This window comes from Emys orbicularis, chromosome 22 (genome assembly GCF_028017835.1).
Source record: "Emys orbicularis isolate rEmyOrb1 chromosome 22, rEmyOrb1.hap1, whole genome shotgun sequence".
Taxonomy (NCBI): Eukaryota; Metazoa; Chordata; order Testudines; family Emydidae; genus Emys; species Emys orbicularis.
The window spans coordinates 19,497,949-19,515,251 of record NC_088704.1 but is presented as its reverse complement, the minus strand read 5'-3'; the positions used below and the strand labels follow the sequence as shown (position 1 = coordinate 19,515,251).

General features: G+C 42.7%; 1 protein-coding gene across 1 annotated transcript in view; it reads right to left on the bottom strand.

The window, feature by feature from the left end:
- The window catches only part of PRDM16 (PR/SET domain 16), a 431,201-nt gene extending 416,251 nt beyond the window's left edge, over positions 1-14,950 (bottom strand). The window contains exons 1-2 of the mRNA XM_065421282.1: positions 14,814-14,950; positions 13,710-13,750 (exon numbers count right to left, since the gene is read on the bottom strand). Of these exons, the coding sequence (XP_065277354.1) occupies positions 13,710-13,750; positions 14,814-14,950 (178 nt within the window). The remainder of the gene's footprint in view (positions 1-13,709; positions 13,751-14,813) is intronic.
- Positions 14,951-17,303: the final 2,353 nt, after the last annotated feature.

Genomic DNA, 17,303 nt, shown 5'->3' with positions numbered 1-17,303 from the left:
CCAAACACTACGGTGACAGACTCCACAGACAAGCCACTTGAAAAGAAATACAAAATAAGTCATTGGGAATTTCTTTTGATTATTTCTGAAACAATAATTTCATGGACCTGATAAACGCCAATGCCTCTAAAGAGGCAGTTAAAGACCATTGGGTAAATATGGATTTATAAGTATTTTAAAAACACGCATGCTCCTTTTCCCGACTGGACTAGAAAGAGCTATTATGTAAATCAGTATTTATGTATCATATTGGCTGCTAGATCATGTGACTGCAGATGTGCTTATGAAACTATGTCATGAGAAAGTTTCTGAACATGGGCTGGGGATATTTGTTAGAATACGTCCACCGAACCACTCAACACTTATTTCAAATACAAAGAGATTTAGCTCAGCATTAGGGGCTAAAGAGCTACAAAAATTTTAAACACACACACTCTTACAAGGGAAAAAAAGAAACATATGCATTGAAGTGGAAATAATCCCCTTCACGCCACACCTTTTACTTGTGTAGGTTGAAGGGTACCATGTCTATATCCTTCATTCTGCATAAACATTGATATATGGATTAGTGGGGGCACAGAATCCAGAATTAAATTTTCTGTTATGTTAGATATAGATTGTGTGTGTGTGTGTGTGTGTGTGTATACACACACACAAGTTTCATTTCAGAGGAATTTTTTTTACAATGATGTAAAACCCCAGAAGTAGGGTATTGAATGAAAGCATTGAAATAATCTTAAAGGGCTAAAATGGACATATCAAATGTTCTGTTTAGTGACAATTCATCTTAAACATCACGTTTTGCAATTGCTGAGAAAGTAGCAGCATTCCCAGTTTTGTTATTAAGGACACATACGTAAAGAGGTCATGGGTTTCCTAGCAGCTCATATTCAGCTGCTAGTCCTAACAAACCTGTGTGTTGAAATCATCTCGTCTCATTAATAAACTAAACTACGATGTCACAAATAGACTGTAGACAAATTCTGCTCTGAATTCTGCCGGTGTAAATCTGAATCAAATCCATTTAAATTTAAATTATTCTTCAAGGAAGAAAAACAGCAAGAGTTTAAGAACTGCCACAAAAAACAAAGATCTGGTTTTCATTCACTGTATATGGGATATATGAGCAGAATTGTTTCTGAGTAAAAGGCTTTTCAAAGTTTTCCATGCGGCATTAACTGCTGTTTAAATATAGTTGTTATGCCACATAGGGATTTAAAATTGATTTTATTTCTATTTGATAATTCTAAAATAAATATGTACATATAGGAATATTTGCTGGTTGTGCATGTTCTTTATTTCATGACTCTGTTATAAAATATAAAATGAAACCAGTGCTTTTCTATACACAGAAAAATATTTTTTTGTAATGCCGTTTTATGACAAACCATTTGTGAACCTTAACTACAGCAATTTCTTAAAACTTATATTTTAATTTACATGAGTGATCCCTGCAGGCCCTCTCCTCAGGGAGCACAAACAATAGCAAATCATAGTGAAAGGTTTAAAAAAAAGAACAAGGCGCAAAAACTGCATGAAAGCAAAACATTCCTTAGAAGACATTTTAGAAGAAAGAAAAAAAAAGTGTAACCTGAAATTGTTACAATAGAACACAAGGTTTGATCCTAATGAAGTCAGTGGAAACGCTTCCATTGACTTTGATGGAAGCTGTATCAGGCCGATAAATCATTATTAATAATTAACTTGTATAGCACTTTTCATCGTTGGATCTCAATGTGGTTGAAAGACAGCTAAGCACTGTCACCTTCTTGTACAGATGGAGAAACAGAGGAACAGGGAGGCTAAACGATTTGCCCAGAGTCCCACAGCAGATCAAAAAGTAGAACCAGGAACAGAAGCCAGGTTCCCAAATCTCACTCCTGTGCCCTTAACCCACTGACCATACTCTTTGGGTATTTTCAGGACTCTTTTTTTAAAATGCATAGAACACACCCACAAGTCCCAGCTTTGCAGAATGGGATACGTTTTCCACACTCCCTAAACAACTCTTCATCCAAGTTTCCGCACTTCTGCTCAGCCAAAACGACCGGGCCTCAAGAAGAATAACTGGGGAGGGGGAAAAGAGACACTTATGTTCTAACTTGCAAAGCATAGACTCAGAGAGTTGATCCATGAAGTCAGAGGGCAGCTCTGGCTTGTGTGAGGACAGGCCAATCCCAGCCTTTTGCATAAGGCCAGAGTAAACAGACTTTGCATAAGAGGATCTCCGCAGCATTCAGGAGAAAGTATCTTCTCTCCACCCTCACTGAACCTGATCATAAAACAGGCTGTTTCTCTGGTCTCAGTCCTCCCAACCTTGCATCAGAGAACCTCCCCACAGCAGTGCTGTGCAGAGTCCCTGTTTCTCTATGCAACCTTGGTCCCTCCCACACACACTTTGCCCCCACAAATTACAGCAGTTCAAGACCACGTTCACCCTCGTAGAGGATAAAGGCGCAGTCCTACAAGGAGACACATACATTTAAACACTAACTCCCATCAGTAACGCAAAACCACCCGTTTTTAGGGTTCAGTTGCTCATCTGGGCCATCAGCTAGAGACCATTTTTTAGCTTCTTTTTGCAATTTTTTGTTATTTTATACCAAGCAGGAAACAAGACAAACCTTTTCCCCTTGAGACCAACAACCCAATACCTGAGTATCAATGCCACCAAAGTACCAATCCTAGCAAAATCAGCAAGGAAACGACGATAAGTAGACCCTGGATGTGCCAACAAATCTGAGCATCCTGGAATTTGATGCAACCAGACTGATAGACTCCCTATGCTGGAAATGGGACATTCTACCCCCAGCCACCGCATTCACTCAAGTGAGAACAAACTTAGCCAAACCACATTTCAGTGGTCGTTAACTACCATTGCATGAAGAGAGGGCAATCCTTAGCATTTTTCCAAATGCTAATGAGCACCAACCTCCCAGCTGACAACCCACAGTTTGGCAAGCAGGTATCACAGAGGTAGTGGCACTATGGAAGCCTAGAGATCATTTCACACCACATATGTGTGTCTAGTAGAAACAAACCCAGTTTAAGCGATAAGGAAAAGATGATGTGCAACTATTTTAAGGCAGCAGGAGGAGAGAAAATGGTGGGTCCAAGAGAACAGCTGAATTGTATCCAAGATGTCACTTCCTCTGTACACCATTACTTTCTTTCTTGCCTTTAAAAGGAAGCTAAGGCAACTCCAGAGATTAGGGATCCATGTAAATTCTGCTGAGATCATATGACTGATCATTCTATAAATAAAAAAGGACATTTCTCTATTGCTATATTGATTTCCAGATGCTAACAGAAAATTCCCTGAAAGCATCCATACTCCAATATTTCCATATTTTATACACAGTCTCATGGGCCAGATTCTTGTCTAGTTTAAATCAGCTCCATCAATGCTGATACACGGGGCTGATGGATCAGCCCCACTTTTCTTTTTCTTTTCTTTTGCATCGTAAGATGTTTATCAGTTCAACTTCAGTGAAATGCCCATGCCTAATTCATACTAAACACAGCGTTAAAACGGAGTGTTATTCACCAGCACATGACAATGACACCATGGAAGCTTAAGCTGTGTTCATATAAAATATGCACATGTATTAAATAAGGGGGAGGATAGTGTTGTGGCTAAATAACTGTATCTGAAAAATACCAAGACCAGATAAATTAGGTATGGAAAATTCAGCAAACAAGACATGAAGTTCCAAATCCTGATTGTCCTACAAACATTAGAAGTTCCACTGAAGCCCAGGGAACACCATATCAGTTAAGATAAGGAAGATTAGGCCCAAAAATACATCTTCATGGATTCTCAAGAAAAGTATTTCATTAAACTACATGCCAGTACCATGTTCAATGCAGCAATGCATACTGCGTAGAATATTATCAGCTACCTGGGGAGAAAGGGGCATTTGGAACAATAACTTAACTTGCTTCACCTTCTGACTGATGTTGTTGGGGAAATATACCCCAATCACCTCACTCCCAAAAGCTGGAATTGCAATCCTGCAGTTACATACATTCAGTTAGAAAAAGAACCACACACACAGGAAGAATCACATTTGAGTGCTAAAAGCCATCTTCAGTTTTGGGATCTTTAGAAAGAGAAACATGGATTTTCTAAACTGGAAACAACGTAGGAATCAGTTCATAAAATGTGCATGTGATAATGAATAGCCAGCCTTCTTTGGGGGTGATAAAATATTCTCACTAAAAGCACCAGTCCAGGTTTAAAAAATGATTACAAATTATTTTAACAGTATACTTGCAAAGGGTTATGAAAACAGCTATAATATTTTTGTCCTGGATTCTAGAATTACCAGTGTGACAGCTAATGCAATAATGATTTGTTTCAAATGCCAGTGTTTAAGCTGTATAAAGCTGATTTTACACATTTTTCCAGTAGGCCGCATTGTAGTTAATGAAATTAAACACACCAATCGCATTTGTCCCTAGGGGCTGAAGAACTGAACACACCACTGGTTTATTTTTTTATTAAAATAAATTGCAGCCAGCAAGATGGACTAATTGCATACAGAATTGAAAAAAAAACATTCCATTGATATAATTAAGCCAATTTTCATGGACAGAAATAGTTATAGTGGATATAAAATAAGCAGAGCATTCACTGGAGTCTGACTTCTCCCCCCCCCACACACACACCCTTTTTTGGTACAGAATGTTAACTATTAAGCAAATAGATATCTCAAATGGGCTAGTTGTGTTATCTAGTAATGATGGCTAAAAATTGTCCCTAATATCTGATGCCAGGGCATTGTGTCTTGGTGGAAAACTTGACAGGCAAAAAACCCCCCACCATAATAATACCTTAAAAGCAAAACACCTGAAATATTTAAATCAGCCAGGAGGAAAATACATCACCCTCCAGCTTATTTTGGTCTGACATTTTACATATAGTAGCTGTACATACACTTCTCTTTGGAGAGTCAATATCCATCCTTCCTGCTTCTTCCTTGTAATAATACAGAAACTGGGTGGCTGATGGAACGCAGAGTCTTTCCACATACCGGGCCAAGAGAAACCAAAACTTACCATCCCATAAGCCACAGAATAGTGGTTATCGGAAGTGCTTTGGCCATCTCAGTCCAGTTTCTAATTGATAACAGGTCCACAGGAGAATTGTCATCACGACCTGTTGGCCTTATTGGCAGCTCAGCAGAGAGATCATGGGTTCAGCAGGCAAAGAGACTACATGGCCAGCTCACCCTCAGAGGCCACATTGAGGCACACTGTCATGGCAGCCCGCAAGGGCAGCCGGTGTGAACAAACAGAGGCTTCCACCCAGTCCAGTTTCCTACCCAACGATGAATGTTTTGAACAGCTCCGTGAAAACGTCAAGTGGTATCTAAACTTACCAGATGACGTTCTGATCCCCTTGTTCAAATGGAGACATACTTTACTCCAGGAGAACTCCTTGCCGAAAAGGGTACTAATCAACATGAGCCAAGGGTCCCAAATCTGCCCCTAATTAATAATGATTTTAAACCCACATAATGCACCTTATTGTGGGAAATTTCCTCCTGATCGCAAAGATGGTGATCAACCTGTTTTGAGTCACATGACTCTGAATTCAAAACCATGGAGAAGGATGCTCATTTTGAAGGGGAAATTCACATGTCATTTTTATTAGTAAAGAGGGCCACATCACCCAGTGAAGGACGAGATGCAAAAAAGCTTTTCAGAACAGGAATTGTCTCTATGATACATTTGAGCACTGCCTAGCCCAACAGCACTGGCCGCTCAGCACTACCATAACACAAACAACACTAAAAAAAATCCATGAAAGTGCACCATGGCAATTCAACAGTTTCAGACAAGAGATGATGAGATCACAGGTAAAGATGGAAAAGACCTATCTGATCATGCAATTCTTCCAGAAGAGCACACATTAAAGATTAAATGATTCTGTGAAGCACTGACATATTTACGGGAATAGACATGTATAGGGGTTGCTGATCGCCCAGAGTCTAGGAACAATTTTGTTAGTCCATACCCTTCAGATGGCTTTATTCTACTTAACTGTAGGTGAAAAAAATTACACTGATGTGCTGGTTACTCACCAATAATGGGTTATATAATTTAAATATGTAGTTTGGAAATTCAAAGGAGAAAACCTATTGTTCATTAGAGGTTTTGACCTTTGCAAATATGCATTTGGATTCTGATTTTCTGGTCACAAAAATATTTTATGAAAGCAGATACATATCTCAAGGATGGAAGGATGAAATAGCCTCATTTTGCAGAAGTGAAGGCCTTCAGCCCACAGGCTTCCCCTGGCCTCTAGATATAGCACATATTTTGTCATTTGTTGTTGCCCACGCACAATAGGGGAATCTTATAGTGAAGTCACTTCATTTTTCTGCAGAAGAATTTCATTTATCAGAAGTTCACCATGACTGGAAAAATAGAATAGTAACACTGAATAATAATCAAAAGGAAAGTCTCGTGGTTAAAGCACAGAACTGGACCTGGAGAGATTTCAATTCCCTTCCTCGCTCAGCCACCAACTGTGTGAGAGAAACCTTGGACAAGTCATTTCACCTCTCTCTGCCTCAGTTTCCCCTCCTGTAAAATGAAATTAATAATTACAATCCCCATGTCATAGGCAGGCTGCTGAGGCTTAAACTCCTTAATGTTTGCAAACTTCTTGAGGCCTTTGGATTTAAAGCACTATATTAAGCATTACACGGCTTTTATAAAATATGTAAGCCATAATAATAATAGTCATAATAACAATAATAATGCTTTTTGCTCAATAGGGTCTTTAGTTCTGAGGATCTCAGAGTGCTTTACAAACATTACAGAGCCATGTCATAGAGGGATATTTCCCTCTCAAACAGAAGATTCCCTTGTCATATGCTTAAGGTATTTCACTTAACAATTGAGCCTATTTATGCAGCCAGCAGTGCGGCCCATGCAGGCAGGTGTAACCTCTATGCAGCAGGCAAGCTAGAGCATTCCTTTATCCCCAGTCACGGAATGGTTACGTCCAACTAAAGAGCTGGGATATTATTACAGTGAGCGACAGCTATGAATTACATTGCTTCTGTGTTGTGAAAGCCTAGCTTCTGCATTGCATTTTGCCCAGGAATGAATGGAGAGTTTACGTATTTCAGGTATGCCTGGTTTGCTCCAGTTTAATGCTTTGAAAACTTATTTGTTTTCAAGTCTTTTTTCGTTATATTTTTTATTATCATCATTCCTGCTCAGGGGAGGAAAACACATAAGAGGAAAAAAATGAGTGACTTTTTGTTCATCCCTGCGTCCTAACGGAGGCTGTTCCATTGGACGTTTGTCCACAGAAACCTGTAGTTGCAATTGTATTATTTCTTGTTTCTTTTTATAACCTAATTAAATGGTCCCACTTTCCCTTTGTAGGTTTGCTTGGAGTTTTACACTACAGGTTCAACACAAAACCTAAACACAGTGAAGCTTCTCTCTTTTAAAAAAGAGTGGTCATGTTTTTGCAGGTAGGATACACATAGGTAGTGATGTGTGCATAGCACACGTGTACATTAATACTCATGTATACATGATGTACACATCCATATGTGTACACTAACATTGCCTATATAGATACAAGCATAAAACATGTTACATCACGTGTTCTGTTTTTACACCCCCCCCCCCATACACACACAGGTGATACAGTTAATGTAGTGATAAGGACATAATGTGTTACTTTATGTGTGTGTTTCATATATTTGCATTATACCCATATATTCACACAAACCTGATAATGTATACAGATTGTAGGGATGTGTGCATAATACATGTTCTACACACAAACTACATATAATGGTATACTGAGCTCCATGCACCAGGTATGTTGTTATACAGCTACATTAAATCTTTATTTGCAATGTCTTTTTCAGCTCCAGAAAAATACTTTGTCACCTTAAATCATGTTAGTTAGTCTATGGACAAGTTCAGCAACATAAAAAAAACCTCACCGGTCAAATAATCAAGGCTTTAGTTACTTGGCAAAGTTTCTTTCTGGGCCCGCAGAGAGAAGACCAGTTGGGTGTATTTGTTCCCTTTGCAGCTTCCACACTTATCTAGCAAACGGGATTAAAACAAAAATCCTGATCAATTTTATTTAAGGCTGTTTGGGATTTTAAAAACCCCAACCACCTAAATTCGTCAAAAAGATTTTTAATCCTGGATAATTTTTGTTGAAACACTAATTATCCATCACCTTAATTACCAGAGCAGAACCCCCCAAGGGCTCCTAATTGCCTAATTGAATAAAACTGGGGAGCAGCCGCCAGCGGATGAACAGTAAAGAGAAACTATTGGCGAGGTTTCCCTGACTGCTGAGGACGAAAACCAAAAAAACAAAAAAACACGAGTGGGTTTAGTTCCACAGCCCAGTGGCACATTTTAACCCCCCACCCCTGTCATTTAGCGTCCTGCACAAACAGCGTCAGGTTCCTTCCCAGTTGGACCAAGCCAGGCGGGGAGAGCTGGGTGGGTGCTCTGAGCTGTCATTGAGAGCAAAGAACTGGGCTCGCTTTTCGCCCCTCTCCAGCTCTGGATCTGCCCGGGGGGCTTGGGAGACAGGGCAACGGACGAGGCATTTGCAGAGTTCGGCCAGGGCCAGCAGACGCAAGCGGGCTCCCAGCGCTGTGTGGCCCAGGAGCGGCCAGGCGGCAGCTGCTTTCCATACCTCTGAGCTGGGGGCAGGGAGACAGGTCACGCTGCACGCTTCCGGCACCGAGAGAAAGGTGTTTCGCCTACCCGGCGTTTTCTTCCTCCGGAGTGGCTACACCTGCTTGTATTTACGTGCCAAAGAGCCTCGGCAAAGTGGGGACACAAGAAGCCCTTTATGCAGCGACCATGGCCAGAGTGAGCTAAGACAGCGAAGAGACACTTTCTAGCTAGGGGGAGGCTCCGGTTTGCTTCCCTTCCTCTCAGGTTTACATTGCCCCCTCCCCAAAGCCCACCAGCAATGCTGGAGCGAGCTGCCAGCTGCCCCGTGGGCGCGGCGCTCGCAGGGAGGGAATCGTTCCCCTCGGGCCCGGCCCCCCTTGTGGATCGCCCCGGGCGCCGGTCTCCAGGGGGCCCGGGCGGTGGGAACCCGGCTGGCCGCCCCGCCCCGCCCGCATGACGAGCGAGCCCCTAATCGAGGTGACAACAAATTGTTTAATGGGGAGTGTTGGCATCTTGTCCGGAACTGTTTACATCTGCGACCGGCTTGAGCCAAACAGTCCGTGTGACATCCTTTGCCACATGCTTCCTCTGCCCCCGCGTGTGAATGTGCTTTAAATCCCCGACTTTCTCCCCAGCAACCCACGCGGACACGCCGCCCCACGTCCACTCGGCAGAGACACGCTCCTGGTTTGGGCGGCGCATTGGGCGGCGGGGGGGAGGAGAGAGACTGTGCAGGAAGAGGAAATTTTTCGGTGCAACTCCCAGCCTGGGGACCCGGGCTCGCTAGGGCACTTGGGGGGGGGGGGTGACGGGAGAGAAGTGAGCTGGCCCCCTATTGAACTAGAAATCGCTACATTTAAATAGAGGAGAGAGCGAACGAGGGGGGGACGAATATATAAATATATATCAAAACAGCCTCCCTGGGCATGCCCTGTTCAGATCGGCCTTCATTACTCCAACAACATAGGGCATTGTTTGCTTTTGAAATAAAACCCTTCAGAAAGAGAGAGACAGCAAGAGGAGTGTTGGCCTCTCGCATCCCCTGTGCCCCATCAGAAGAGCTGTAGGCAGGCTCTAGCTCTCCAGAGAAGTGTAACACGCGTGGGGATAATGTGCACACGCGTGCCTTTATACACGCGCGCACCTCCAGGCACATCCCTCACACCTAGGCGTTTCTGCTGAATAAAGTCCACCCACGTCTACCCCACACCGTCCCCCCGGCTGCCTGCTCCCTGACCCCATTGCTATGGCAGCTGGTTGGGAAGTGAGCACTGAAAGTGCTCCGAGATTGAAGAGTGAGATTAGTGTAAGGCAAGGACTCGGAGGGGGCACACACAAAGAGCCAGCCCCAAACCAAAAGGGAGGGAGGGAGACCCAGACTTCTTAACCAAAGCCATGCACCGCAAACATTTTTCCTAAACCTGCCTCCACACAACCCCTCTGACAGATAGCGCAGGCAAGCCGGGCTGGGACCCAAAGAGGAGAAACAGCAGCACCGTCTCTGGGAACAGTAGATCTCCCTGGGTGTCTTTGCGTTGCTAGGCCTGGGAATCTGATCTGCGCCCAGACCGGGCCAAGGAGGTTGCAAGCTTCAGGTCACTTTTAAGACATGAAGATGAACCAACATCGCTTTGGGGTTTCGTTTTGTTTTGTCGCTGCGATATTAGAACCTTCTGTTAAAAAACAATGACGAGGATACTTTGAGTTGCTTGGTTTTTTTCAGCATTTTAGTTCATTTCCTTCTCTCTGTCCCATGGTAGTAGCATCATTGGCGCATTTTTATAGTCAATTAAAAAATAATAAAAGGAAAAGCCAAATCTGTCCTCTTAAAGAGCGACGTTTGAAGCCCCATAATACGTAATAAGAAACACTATAAAACCTTTGACGAACTAGCAAGGGGGAGTTTGGACTCGCAACCAGTTCTCTAAGAAATACTTCAGCACAGCTCAGCTCTGAAGACTGTTACATCCTCGCCTAAAACTCAAACCTCAGACTTTAACTTTGTCATGTTCCTAATAATGAAAAGCAAATGTGAACGCAAAAGGGTTGGCCATCGTTTCCCAACATGGATGTTTATTTAGAATAGGGCCTTTAAAAAAAAATCAAATCAGTGGGAACCCTCCAAAAGTAATCTAATGATCTCGAAATGGAGCGAGTCGAAATCGGGTGTATTACAATCGGATTTAAATGTGTTAACATCTGAATAGCTGATGTCCTGTCCCATCACATTTTCATTTATGGAAGAGATATTCTCAGTCCTAGGGAAAGGGTCTCCCTTATTATTTACTGTTTGTTTTCTTTTTAAACTATTAAGTCTATTAAAATATTATAATATTATACACACGCATATATGTATATACACACACACTAGATAGATACACACATTATTATATATATACACACACACACATACATACACACATATACATACACACGCACGCACATATTGAAAAAAACAATTAAGAGGCATATTCGACATTGGTTTTTTTATACCTGATGATCTAGCTGAAATTTCCTTCAGGGTTAACAGATCGCCGAGTACCAGAGGGGTTTAGAACAGAAGATATCTTAATTAAAAACCCTAATCAAGCAACATTAATTGAAAATACTTTGCAAAACACAGAAAGCATTGCAAGCGGCTGATTCTGAAGGCGCTTAGCATATGCACTTGTGTCTGTGCATATACGCAGACACTGTGCGTACACACACACACACACACACACACACACACATAATATATATTTTATATATTATAATACGCAAAGATTAATATTATACCGTAAGGCAGTATGTTTCATTTCTCTGGCTGTGGAATTCCGTAGTTTGGCCCTTACTCACCTTATTATAAAGCCTAATCTTTTGATTTACAGCTATTAAAGCCGAGAGGCTCCTGTCCCAATAGATAAATTATAGTCTGAAGTGATCCAAAATAATTTGCATCTCTAGCTAGGAACTGCTTTAGCTTTTTAGACTTGCCTTTCGCCTTGTGAGCCAGAGTAAAATTACAAAGAGTTTCTCTCTAACCTGCCCCCACTTCCCCAGCCCCTTTCGAAATCAGGTAATAGAGTCAAACTCCCAGGAGAGCTTCACATCTGCTTAAAATATTGTCCAATGAAATGAAATTCTACAACAGATTGTGTTTTTAATATACTGTACACCACTAGCCTGCATACCAAGTCCGCAGAAGGTTTGTGTATCGCTTTACCACAGGATATATGGGCGTATTAATAACTACAAACACACATTAATCGGATCGAGGCTTAACGAGTGCGGATCCAGAGGTGTGTTGGGGAAGGTGTGTGCTGGAGCTTGTGACGTGTGGGAACATCAATAGCCGACTGTATTAGATACACAGAGAGATACACATTGTCCTGTAGGTGCATAATCTGTTTTGCAAATAAATACTCCTGGGAGATGGAAACCGTAGCTTTGGGCTACTGTTTTGAACTGTGATCCCTAAAAAACCTAGGCTGAAACCCCATAAACCGCCGGCCCGTGTATTGTATGAAACACCTGATTTTAATCAGTGCTCAGCCTTCCGAATAGACACGTCCAATTCGCATTAGTGCTCGTGCAAAAGAGCCGTGTTTGAGCAGCAGCGCCTAGTGCAGAAGCGAAGTGTCTTGTTCCAGGCAGAGATGTCCCAGCTAGCGCTTCAGACAGCCCGGCCCTGAAAACCCATTAGCGCTTCAGCTGCAGAAACTCACTTCCCGAACTCCCACCATGGGCGGCTGTAGGGTGGGAGCAGCCGGATAGGTGCTGCAGACACACAATTCTAGTTAAAGGCAAGTTGGGGGGCATTCTGTATAACTGGGTGTGTAGAATGAGATGCGAGATGCTCACATCTGCATCACACACACCCCCATTAGAGCTGCTAAACTACAAAATAAAAACGACTCCGGTCTCCTCAGCCTTCTGCATCAAGGAAAAAAAGAAAGCCCGTTCAAAAATGTTCAGCTCCTTAAATAAAAGGCAATAAAAAAGCTTCGGTATTTTACGGGGTATTTTTTTTTTAATGCGGGCCTGTAATCCATAGGTGGAAAAATCACAGTATTAATTGCAAGACAACTTCCCTAATAATGCACTCAAAAGTTGCCCATGTACATTGTAAGACGCACGCCTTTGTGTGTACATAGCCACATTTCTAACTGTGAGAAAGGTGTGTGTGTGTATTACACATATGCACACAGCTATGTGGGCCGGTTGGGTGTCCTAATGGAGCATATTGAAAAAATACAACCTCAGAGGTAAGTTACTGGGCCTTGCCCTGGCGCTGCGGGTGTGAGTTGTATCCTTTTAAAAATAAAAGTGTTTAGACGTGTTAGTTTTCAGAGACTGTGGTAAAAGAACTCTCACTCCACTTTGCAATGATTCAAAGGGAAGCAAACTATGCGACAAATGCAATTTGCTTTATTATGTATTAAGCCCGTATGTAGAGTCGTACTCTTATTTCGGACAGTACTGTTGAAAATTTGGAAGAGCAATTCCAACCGAAAGAAGGGGGGAAAGCCACTGTCTGGGTGGCGGTAGGACTTGGACACGGTAAACCATGAAAAAATATCCCCTGGCCGTGGGGGGAAAAAAGTAAAGATGCTACATAATAATACACCTGAATTACAAAATAAACCCTGGAAATATGAAGGGATTTGTGTGTATCTTTCATCTACCTGCCCCTTTGGAAAATTAAAAGCTTAAACTACAAAATAAAATAAAATAAACCTAAAATATGAGTTAGTTTTCTTCCCCTTCCTATCGCATGGTCGTTTAAGAATCTAATTCCTCTTCCCCAGCATTGAGATACAAACTTCACTCTTCTTACCTGAACCAGCTCTCACCTCGGCACTGCCATGACCTATGTTAAAAATGTATTTACAAGCAAAGGGGCAGCTCTCGGATCCCACATATTCTTGTAACGTCCAAGGATTAATCAGTCCTGAAAGACTCGGTGTGAAAGTGCCCCCCATTTAAACAAACTAGACATCACCAAATACAAATGTAAGTAGTACAGAGAATGAGTTGGAACTTACAGTCTCCAGATATTTTGCACAAAGCCAGAATGAAACAGAAACTAAAAAAATAAAATACAAAATAAAAAAGCGCAGCTTTTGACAGATTCAATAGGCACCTAAATTCCCTACTGCACCAAAACCTTAATATCGACCCAGCTAGGAAACACAGCAGGTATTTCAAGCTGGGCTCTACAAGCGGTGGGGGTCGGAATAAACCCACCCTTTTTCTACAGCAACCCAACTCCTCGTGTGAAAATTCAGCTTTTCAAAAAAGAAAGGAAGGAAGGAAGAACGAGTCCAGGCGATGGGGAAAAATCTGCCGCAAAATTTAGGAGCTGAAATTCCAAAATCACAACCTATAGAAAGACACCCCCTTGTCGTGCCCCCCCCATACCTTCTTAACCCCCCCCCCTCCCCCCCAGCTGAGAGAGTCTAAATCTTTCAGTTTCAGCGTAGGAATCTGCGAATCCAAACCCTTAGTGAGAAAGGATCCATTTTGATACAAATTCTCTTCCCTTCTCTCTCTCTCTCTCTCTCCTAAATAATTGTCCCTTAGACTAGTGGGGTTTTTTCCTCTCTCTCTCTCTCTCTCTCTCTCTCTCTCTCTCTCTCAAACGTTAAGTCTCTTTGGATCCTGAAGGCTAGTGCCAAACGCAGATCTCTAGCGCCCACTATTTCAAAAGCCAGGAATATTATTTCACAAGACTTGGAACAACTCAATAAAAAAAAAAAAAAAAAAAAGTTGCTATCCCCTTTCGTCAACTTTGCAGCTAACTTTCGCTTCTCTCCCCCCCCTTTATTGGCCATCTCTGCTCTCCTCCAGCTCCTCCGGGGTGAACCCCACCAAAGCGCTTCTGGGGTGCAAGAGAGACCCCCAGCCCGCAGGAAACTGCCAGCCGCCGCTCTGCTGAGCCCAGCGCGTCTCTGTGCTGAGCCGCTCACACACAAAAAAGGGGTGGACAGCAGGGCTCTCGCATCTATTTCGCTCCAGGAATGAGAAAGGGCACGAAAAGGGGGCTCCTGCCCCGCAGCAGCACCCACCGCCCAGCCCTCCGGCGGCACAGATCCTGCGGGACCCTGGAGGGGACCCTGGAAGCGGAAGAAGGGAAAGAAAGGACCTACTTTTGGGCAGTTTTCTCGCCCTCGCCTTGGATCTCATCTTGTCGGCTTGTGGATTCTTCTCCTCCTCCTTGAGCCCAGAAGCAGCTACACACTATCTTCATCTCCCAAGCATTGTCAGTTTGGACACCTTCGCACATGCGCACAGAGCATTCAATCTGACACCCTCGCCAGGGCCAAAAAAACTTTCCAATGTATTCATCACCATCAGGGGTTTTTTTTTTTGGTCCTATCCTCTTCTTCAGATCACTTATCTCCCCCCCCCCCCCCCCCCAGCACCATCATAGCCTTTCCCTGATCTGCCCCTTTAAGAAAAATCAACCCACTCTAAGCCTAACCCTTTGCACACTGACCTTACACACTGGACAATATTTAAGGATCAAGGTACCATCCTATAAAGAGGTGATTATTTATTATTAATTATTACTATTATTTAATAGCAATGTTGTAGCACGGAGATTGTTAGAGGGTGTCATTCTGTAATTGCGAATATTTTAAACAGGCTTGTTTGGGGTTTTTTTTTATTAACTTTTTTTAATTTACTGTAACTTTTCCTTTGACAGCCAGGTTTTTTGGGGTTTTTTGCTTTGATTCGGAGGTTTGCGTGGCTATTTAAAATCATTATCTGGGATTTGCCCCATGCTATCATATAATGGTTTTCACAAGGATATTCCTTTTTTTGAATGCCGTAACGAGAATGTCTGCTGACATTTTTGTGTGTGAACATTTTAATTAAAAATTAAAACACCGGTTTTACACTTTTCCAGGCTTGGGGGGGGGGGGTGGCACTTTTGCTATCAGAGTCCTTTCTTTATTATGCTGTGCACATTTGCATATGGCCAATATTGCTAAATATATATGTAACCTTGATCGTGCTAGTAGGGGAGTCGGAATTCTGTTTGGGTTTTTAGCCAAGAGCGGCTGCATGTAGCACAAGATGCAGTCACACTTAATCTGTACGATTTGGCGTGGCGTGTGTGTTTCTGCACTTCTTTTTTCGACAATTAATTAAGACAAAATAATATGTTAAAAGGTTAAAAAAAATAGCTCGCCGGTGTTTTTAAAAGAGACTGAGAATTAGGATGCTGGGTTAAAGAGAAACATATGGTCCAGTCTACATTTGTGCCTTTGATTCAAAGCTCTGGCAGGTACCTGAGTTTGGATTTCAGAAGGATCCCATATCATTTCTATACGTTTCTCCCCCGCCTCCCCGCTCAAAAAAATCTAGCTCGACCTCCTGTCTGGACTGGGCCATCCAGTTCTGAGGCTGTCCCTTCCCGGATGGGAGAGATGCTCTGCCTTACCCATCCCCTACCCACTGAAGGGGCTCTGAGGAGTAGAAAAGACCCTGGTTTGGAGAGAGCAAAGATGAGTCTCATGCTTTTACATTTTAGGTACCAAGGCAGAGCCATTTTCTGGACGCCAGATAATAATAGTGATCGCCTCCTTGGGAATATTAAAAATACTGCTACTCCTAAGTGATCCTTGCCTAGACATTGGAGTTGTCCGTGATCCCCGGAAGTGGAGGCACAGACAGATCAGACAGACCCTCTTTGAAGAAAGGAGCGAAGTGTAAATAGCTGGGTGATTGATGTGCTGTCTTTGACTGCGGAGAAAGCACTATTTTAATTCAAGTGGCCAGGTCAGATGGTCACGGAGGAAGGTTGAAAGGTAGGATTTAATGAGATTAATATGGAGGGAGAGCGACTTCATAAACATTCAGGAACAGAAGCGGGCTGGGGAAAGTACTCCGACTTGCAGTGAAGGTGCAGAACCATATTGGGGACTCGGCGAGCAGAAGCGTCTCACTCTAGGGCATTCCAAAAACAAAGGGAAAGTTAGATGGGTGGCTGGGCTCTCTCCTGGAAGCCATTCTGCCAGCTGAACTTTTGCACTGCAGGTGGGAGGGGGGGTGGAATTATCCTTGCTAATTACTGGGTTTCCCTTCCTCACTGCCCTCTTTAATTGCAGATGGAAGCAGGGCCCTTTTAGATGCTACTTATTTAGTAATAGGTGGGGAGGGGAAGGAGCCCAATTTTTTAATATACAGATTGTGAAACTTCCAACCACGTGTCGCGAAAAGTGCTGAAATGCGGATTGCAGATTTCTTTCTTGAAAATGGAGTAATATTCCGAGAGTCGTTTCACTTCATTGTGCGGACCCGCAGGTTGGAAACTCAAATTGTTTGTAGCTTAAATGTTGAAACAGCAGAGCTGACGTTTCAAATCAGTTGAAATATTTCCTACAAAGACCGTAGGTATCTTCCACACCCCTAAAATGAGCTAGTAATGGAAGATCCAGGTTTGGGTTAAATGTTCTTAGTTTTTTTCTTTTCGACATTATTGTCCATTCAATGTCTTTGCAGAACAGACATGAAAACAAAGTCTTGATTTTTTTCCCCAAATGGCATTTAAAAAACTCGATTTAACAAATGACAACGGGGCTGGAAGACTATAGTAACAGGAGTCAGGGTTCGAGTACAAACAGCAGATT